This window comes from Sinocyclocheilus rhinocerous, unplaced genomic scaffold (genome assembly GCF_001515625.1).
Source record: "Sinocyclocheilus rhinocerous isolate Xijiao unplaced genomic scaffold, SAMN03320098_v1.1 scaffold364, whole genome shotgun sequence".
NCBI lineage: Eukaryota > Metazoa > Chordata > Actinopteri > Cypriniformes > Cyprinidae > Sinocyclocheilus > Sinocyclocheilus rhinocerous.
This window is the reverse complement of record NW_015659024.1, coordinates 1,237,907-1,246,700: the sequence shown is the minus strand read 5'-3', so window position 1 is coordinate 1,246,700 and position 8,794 is coordinate 1,237,907. Positions and strand designations below refer to the sequence as shown.

Genomic DNA, 8,794 nt, shown 5'->3' with positions numbered 1-8,794 from the left:
AAAAAAAGTGCATAATGTTTAAAATAATGCTTATTATAATTAATTAAGTTGCTTAAACAACTATAAACAAAACAGCATCATGTATGTATTCATAGTTTAATACAAAGGGCCGAAAGCCAATCACACAGATTACATTTTTCATTTAAAAACACGAGTTGCAGTGGGATGGGAAAAACCCCGCCATAAGTCTCGAGATATGTTTTTTCAAAGTTAAACTTTGTATTAATTTTGCATGGCTTTCTAAACATGCGGCTCTTTTGTGCGAGACGCGAGTGCAGCGGTGATAGATGTCCCTCTAGAAAATGCGTGAAATATGTGTTCTGTGTGAACGGCTTGGTTTCAGTTTTGACGTAAACAAGATCTTCACCGCATTGATGTTCTCTTTTCCCGTAATATTTTTAATAAACAACGCAGCAGCGCCGCATCTAGTGGCTTCAACTGGATAGACTAACAAAAACATTATAACGCAACACTTACATCGTCATCGCATCTCGTGCGCCACTGATAAGGCTGCCTCCTTAACGCACACCTAAAATTCGAATGCAACATTTTTGCATTCGAATGTGGATTTTTATTTTAAATTCAACGAATATTCGAAATTCTAATTATTTTTTGACAGCCCTAATGGCTTGTTTGTCTCTGGAAAGCGCTTGGCTTCATCTGGCTCTCCGCTCAACTCTGATCGCTGACGTGTGTTTGATGGAGCCGCCGCGGTTTACACCGCGTGACTGATTTAAAGGCCAACAAATGACATTACAAAGTAAAATGTGACCTAATGAAAGACCTGCTGAGGTGAACGGCGAAACATACTTCACACATGTACGTGAAGGAGAGCAATACACAAGCTCAACATTAAATGCTGACATGTTTGAAAATGAGCGAAACGCGATTTATAATGAACAGCAGGTACATGCATATACTAATAATATACATATATATACTAATAAAAGCACAACAAAATTACTAAAACTAAAATGAAAACTGAAAATATAAAAGTAAAAGCTAATTTAAATAATCAAAAAACACTGTAAAGTTCTGTATATAAATAATAAAATAACACTAAAATAACACTTGTTGATAGTTTTTGAGGATGAGGGTGTCAGACAACCTGTCTATCTTCATCTGTATGATTTGATGACGAAAGATGAATTTCTGACATACGATCTTTGACATCAACAACATAAGATACACTACGCATCAATATCTCTTCTCTTTGTGCTTTGAGCTTTTCTATGTAGAGTGACTCCGTGTTGCTTCAAGCGCATCATTCTGCGCACGGGATGTGCATAAGCGCTTTGAGTCGCTCTGTACTGGAGCCTTTCATATTATAATACTTTTGCACAATGAAACATTATTAATTGCCTTTCTTGTTGTCTTATCATATGTTGCTGCCTCTAGTGTTAATTTTGTTAATTTAGTCTTAATCCTGTGTCAAATGTAACTTTTAGTTTTCATCATATTTAGTCAACTTGTCCTGTTTTAGTTTTAGTTAAGTTTTAGTCGACTAAATGTCTGAGAATTTTAGTCTAGTTTTAGTCAGAGGAAACTTACACATTTTCGGCATATTTTCGGCTTACTGTATAATGGTTAAAATGATGAAAAAAAAATATTGTTTTGCTCAATTTTAATTGCAATGATCGTTGTCATTTGGGAAATTTATTTTTACATTTCATCAGAAGTTGCTATTTCACCAGTAAGCAGAAATCAATAGAATATCGACTCGTATGCATGGCTTATTTCACCTCATCTAGTGTACAGATTTATAACTGGATATCAATTAGAGGCTAAATAAACACCAAAGACTTCAGATATACACTCGCACTGTCTACGTTATGAAAACTGCTGTAACAAAAACCTACTCTCAAATATTATAACAGAGAAATTCCTAATAGTAATTCCAATAATTCCAAATTGCATTAATGTTTATCTTTTAAAACAACGGCAAAAATACTTATTGCTGCACAGAGGTTGCGTAAGTAACGTTACAATCAGCAAACAATGCAGTGGAGATCCATGACAGAACACAGGCTGCTGAATAACACTTTCATTGAAGCAGAATACATTTAAATTAATTATTTTTTTCATTATAGTTTTAGTTATTTTAGTACATCATGTTAAACTAAATTAAAATGTTGCCTTGGCAACTAGCTGAAATAAAATAAGTTTTATTATTATTTTTTTATATATATTTTATTTCAGTCAAAGTTTATTTTATTTCACGTTTTATGTTTAAGGTTTTAGTTTTAGTTAACAATAACAACGCTGGAGCAAAAGTTGATAAAAAGGATCTGAATATAAGTGAGCTGTTCGCTTCTTTCACAAACAAGTGTTCTCTTCTCTTCCTGTGCAAACTAGCATTTAGAACTAGCATTCTGACTGCATTTAAAAGCATCCTAAGCATAACACGTCAGTCAGCAGTGTTGGGGGTAGCGCATTACAAGTAACGCGAGTTACGTAATCAGATTACTTTTTTTCAAGTAACTAGTAAAGTAATGCATTACTTTTTAATTTACAATAAAATATCTGAGTCACTTTTTTCAAATAAGTAACTCCAGTCACTTTGTTTACCATGTATTGAGTGACAGCTCTACCGTCCCCATGTTGAGAGGAATCAGGAGTGAGTGCAGAGGCGTTGTGTGCGCTGTGTGAACATGATGATACTGTAATTCTAGACTAAATGAGAACATGCATTTACTCATCTCACTTACACAAAAACACATTCAGTATTCCTCAAAATGAATAAAAGCAGTGAAATGCAAACTTAGAATAAGAAGCAAACCTGTGATCATTAAATGTTAAATACCACAAAGATCCTATAAGTATTCAATCGCATTTGTGACCCTGGACCACAAAACCAGTCATTAGGGTCAATTTTTCGAAATTGAGATTTATACATCATCTGAAAGCTGAACAAATAAGCTTTCCATTGATGTATGGTTTGTTAGGATAGGACAATATTTGGCCGAGATACAACTATTTGAAAATCTGGAATCTGAGGGTGCAAAAAAATTACATTTGAGAAAATCGCCTTTAAAGTTGTCCAAATGAAGTTCTTAGCAATGCATATTACTAATCAAAAATTAAGTTTTGATATATTCACGGTAGGAAATTTACAAAATATCTTCATGGAACATGATCTTTACTTAATATCCTAATGATTTTTGGCATAAAAGAAAAATCATTAATTTTGACCCATACAATGTATTGTTGGCTATTGCTACAAATATACCCCAGCGACTTAAGACTGCTTTTGTGGTCCATGGTCACATTTTGTTAACCAGTGTCTTTACTGCTGACCTTCAATGATCCAATTCAACCATACGAATAAGCAAAAATTACTTTAGATAAACTTTTATATTTTCGGCTTTTACATTTGCCAAAAATAGAACTGTTTTATATTAAAAACAAACAAACAAGCCCAGCCCAGATGAGAAAAAGTAACGCAAAAGTAACGTAATGCATTACTTTCCATAAAAAGTAACGCAATTAGTTACTTTTTTTAGGGAGTAACGCTTGTATGTAATGCATTACTTTTAAAAGTAAGTTTCCCCAACACTGTCAGTCGGTCAGTCTTTGAGCTCCTCACCTTCCTTCAGCATGCCCACTTTCAAGCACTTCATGAAGCGGCACGCCTGACAGGACTTGCGTCTTCTTTTCGTGATCTCGCACTCATTGGTGGCTGGACAGCTGTACTCGATGCTACCTGGTGAGAGACAAAGAGACAAGAAAAAGTGAGGCGCTTTCCACTCGCAGGACATCGCTCCTGTCTGCTCGAAAACAAGCTAACGCAGAAGAGTTTTACAGCGCGCCACTGCATCCAACAAAGCGATCAAAAGAACACTCTATAAATCACTTTATTTATAAAATCATCTTTTACTCAATTTGATAAATTGCCTGTGGCCGTGAGACACTACAGAACAGGGACAGCGTGTGCTGGAAAGATGAAGAAACATGAGCCAACAAAACAGATGAGACAGGATTCAAAACAAAAGATCCCTGCGCTTTCAGTGCTTCCATTCAAATCGCACCTCGCGAAATTACATTCACAAATTCAGTGCGCATTTGTGCACGCTGCTCGGCCCGCTTTACATAATACCCGACCCAAACTGAGGCCGGTTCTGCTGCTCGCTCGCTATTTACATAGAGAATAACCAGCTACTGATACATTATTCAAGCTGAGCGCTTCAGCGCTTGATACCTACACAATAAAAGAGCCATTTGAGTGGAATTGTGCGAGTAACAATAGGCAAAGTGCTTGATACACTCTGCCATTCTGCGTGTGTCCGTGTACATTTAACTGCGGCGAGGCATTTCAATTAGGACATGTATGGGTAATGGCAGGAGCGACGGATAAATGCAGAATGACAGTCGGCAGACAGCGCTCTTGTTCTCGTGCAAGCGTGTGGTTTGAATGTCTATGTGGACGGCGCTCGCTCAATATATTCAGCCTTGTCTTGATCACTGAAGACGTTGTGCTGAATAAAAACATGCTCTCTGACATATACTGTACGGCTGAGGAAAACAACACTCGCTACAGGACGACGACGGGATTCACCAGAAAACATCTCTAGAGCGATATCTCTGTGTCGATGAGTGTGCAACTTTTATATAGTTGGTAAATAGTGTTGTTTTAGTGCAATGGGCTGGTTCTGGCAACCAACTCAAGGAAACATGCACAGATTTGAGTCCCAATAATGCATTTTAGGTCTTCTTATTCATAACAAAATATCTGTTTTCAACTAGGGTGTATTTAGTGTAAATATGTCTGTTCATTGTAACCCTACATAAATAGTTCACTCAAAATGTCTCACTGATCTTGTGCTAATTACAGCCCTGATATACAGTATATATATATATATATATATCTCACACTATTTGCTTTAAAGAAATAGCACATGCTGCAATTAAATATATTTATTTGACATACTATTTACCAAATTATGACTAAATCATTTGAAAATTAATCAATATAAAATTATTTGAACGTCATGAAATAAGAAACCTGTGAAATATACAGATTTATACTTCAGATAGCAACTTTTAATGCTATTATAGTATTTTTCACAAATTCAGAAACTGCTGGGAGCTCTTGTGCATCTGCGCTCAGCACTGGCAGAATAAAAGTCCCTTTTCCGATACTTATTGGCCAAACAGAAAACATATCGGCCGATGACAAAACGAAAAATGATAGACTACTACTCAAGTCAAGTCACAATAACTATATTTCTAAAGCGCAATACGGATTGTTTACAAAGCAGCTTCACAGTAATAATAACAGTGTTAATGTTGCAAAATTAATCAATTATTTAACAAATTGAATTTCAGCTGTAAAGCAACTTAACAGAAGACAATAGTGTCATCATTCAATGATGTCAATGTTGATTCAGTTCAGATCAATAACAGTGTCAAGTGTTATTATCAAGTCGATAGCAGTGTTGAGGGTAACGCATTACAAGTAACGCAGAACGTAATCAGATTACTTTTTAAGTATCTAGTAAAGTAACACGATACTTTTAAATTTGCAACGAAACTGAGTTATTTTTTGACGCAAGTTACTTAGTTTTTTCCCATTTATTCACAGACATCTCTCTTGTCCCCGTGTTGTGAGAAATCGGTAATAAGTGCAGAGGCACTTCCTTTAGCCTGAGGCTTATTAATTTCACTTTTGGTGTGAAAGGGCCTTTAATTTGCCAAAAATAGAACTTGTGTGTTTTGTGTTATTTAAATAGAAACAAGCAAGCCCAGCCCAGGTGACAAAAAGTAAGGCTAAAGCAACATAATGCGCTACTTTCCATAAAAAGTAACACATTTAGTTACTTTTTATGGCGTAAGGCAATATTGTAATGCATTACTTTTAAAAGTAACTTTCCCCAACACTGGTCGATAGTATTTTTGAATGTTAATTGTCTTTTAAGCCCCAATACAAATTACATTTGATATCATTTACACATTTTATATTAAGTAGCTTCAATGTCCAGTAACATTTAGTGTTGAACGACTTCTTCAAAAGAACAGCCTGTCTGCGGTTGAACTACGTTTTTTGACAGATACAGTTTTCAAGAAGCTTACCAATACTGTAAACCTTTTTTTAAAGCTTTCTTAGTTAATTACATATTTAGTCATTTACATTTTACACTGGATTAGTGCGTGCATTTGGTACAGTTATACTGTAAATCTATCTCTGAACAGGTCAGTAACGGTTGCAGATGAAGCTTCTCCGTCAGTGTTCTCCTGCTTTGCTCTCTGAAATCTTCCACAAACGCTTCCATCCCCCATTCCCAACTTATGCAATTATGTTAACATTATTGCACAGATCAAGTGGAGGGTCCCAAGATGTATTAAATAATTAGACACCCCCCCCCTTTTATCTGGGTTATACGAATCACTATGCAAATGTAGCAGATCTCTTTGGGTTTGGGGTAAATAAAGGTGTGAAAATGAATGTGATAAAGTCTGATCGCTCCTCTTCCTGTTTTCCCATTTGTTGTCACGACCAACTAAACAGAGCTAATCAAACACATTTCCTGTGCGTTTCCAGATAACAGATTCATGGTTTTCCCACAACTAGAATGTGCAGCGCCTCATTCCTCCTTCATCCTATCATATTTTCTGGAGAAGGAAAGGCTGAGACTTCCTATTCTGGGATGCATCCCTGCGGGATCATTACGGAGGATACGTCTTGAATTGCAGTGTTGGTTAGCGTTTCGCGGCCGTCTGATTAGCACTCCATCAGGAGACTGACGGCTCTCATTCTCTCTCAAATATGCCGCTAGTCTCACGTAAACACACTTCTGACTAACGGCATAAGGTCTGGTTCATATCGCAGATTATTCTGGCCTCAAAGCGCAGCAGAGAGGAAGAGGCCAGAATAAATTACATTGAGAACTAGGCCTTGTGCTGATATGCAAGGCGAACAACCACAGTTGAAATTAGCAGAAGACATTAAAAGGCTGATCACTATTTTTGGATACCTTGTTTAGGGCTGCACGATTTGGGGAAAAAAATTGTGATTGTGATTTAAAATGCAATAAAAATTTTGTGATTATATATGACTATAAAATATTAATAAAATACTATTGATAAATATTATTATTATTATTATTAAAATATTAAACAAATCACTATTATAATATTCCATTGTAAAAAAAAATTTTTTATTTTATATTTAAGAAAAATAATAACATAGTAATATTATTAATTGTATTTTAAAGTATAATTAATATTTATGGTTGCACAATTTGGGGAAAAATCTAACTGCGAATTTCAGTGATTTAGAATGCAATAAAAATGTTGTGTTTTTATATGACTATAAAATATTAATACAATTATTACTTTTTATTAAATATTAAACAAATTACTATTATAATATTCCACTGTAAAAAAAAATCTATTTATTTTGTATTCAAGAAAAATAATAATATAATAAAATTAATTTTAATTTAAAGTATAACTAAATTTACAATAGTAATATTTATGGCTGCATGATTAGGGGAAAATATAGCTGTGATAAAAAATTGTGATTGTGATTTAAAACGCAATAAAATGTTGTGATTCTATATCAATATGATTTAAAATACTACTAAAAACATAAATATAATAATAATAATAATAATAAATAAAATACTATAGTACTAAACTATAAAATATACTATAAATTATTATTATTATTATTATTAAAAAAATAATATTATAATATGCCTCTGGATTGTATTTTAGAAAAATAATAATAATATAATAATATTAGTTTTATTTTAAAGTATAACTGTAAAATTACAATACTAATATTTATGACTTATTTATGTCTTAATTAAAGTGCAGAAAATACCATGGTACTACAGCCAAAAATAACACATGGTACATTTGTGCAGAGTAAACATTAAATGGAAAATCAATAGCCACTGATAAGCTATTACTAAATATAATGTAGAAATTTTAATTTTCTGTAAAGCTGCTTTGCAACGATTTGCATCGTGAAAAGCACTATACAAATAAACTTCAAACACAAATTCAATGCAAATGTAGCAAACAGTTCAAATTTACTATCGAAAGCATGTCTAGCTCATATCATATTAAGATTTTATTTGTAAACAAGAGCCAACATTTAGAAATGATGCAATATGGAGGACAAGCGTGCAATCGCTTCAGTCTGCTCAGAACGGATCTACTCAGAAATCCTATAAAAGTTATATTCTTAAAATAAAAAGTCTCGGGATTGGAGAAGACAAATAAAGTTGTTGTTTTTTTTCTTCTCAACATTTATCTGTTTTAATTTCTTTGATGCTTTTTCAGGACCGGTGCCAGGCCATGGTTTGGGGAGAGACTCGGGTCAAGTAAGTAAATTACAGTAAAATGGAAGGTCTTCCTCATCAAAATCTAACCTGATTTTTACAGGCTTACTGTCAGCCTGGATTACTGCATAGAAGAAAGAGATGGAGCTTTCATACACGTTTACACCTGTGCTGAAAATGGCCAGCAGAGCGGGCTCAGGAAGAGGCTGACGGAGGTGTTCGGGTTGGTCACGGCGGTCAGGAACCATCATGTGATCAGAGATGACGTTCATTTAGACCGGCTCTGACTGATGCAGCTATCAGCCTGTGCTGGTTTGGAAAAAGCACTGAAAACAGCAGACTGACCAGCTTAGAGAGTCAAAATAAAGATGATTATGAGTTTACAGCAAAAGTGAAAGACTGATTTCTGATGATTGAACATGTTTAGTGAAACCAAACTATAAAATAAAAAAATTAAAAATTAAATTAAAGTGTGCACCCAGCTAACAGGGAATGTTCTCAGAACG

General features: G+C 34.5%; 1 protein-coding gene across 1 annotated transcript in view; it reads right to left on the bottom strand.

The window, feature by feature from the left end:
- The window catches only part of LOC107723270 (estrogen-related receptor gamma-like), a 35,171-nt gene extending 26,611 nt beyond the window's left edge, over positions 1–8,560 (bottom strand). Inside the window, exons 1-2 of the mRNA XM_016531840.1 lie at positions 8,398–8,560; positions 3,587–3,703 (exon numbers count right to left, since the gene is read on the bottom strand). Coding sequence (XP_016387326.1) covers positions 3,587–3,703; positions 8,398–8,560 — 280 coding nt within the window. The remainder of the gene's footprint in view (positions 1–3,586; positions 3,704–8,397) is intronic.
- Positions 8,561–8,794: the final 234 nt, after the last annotated feature.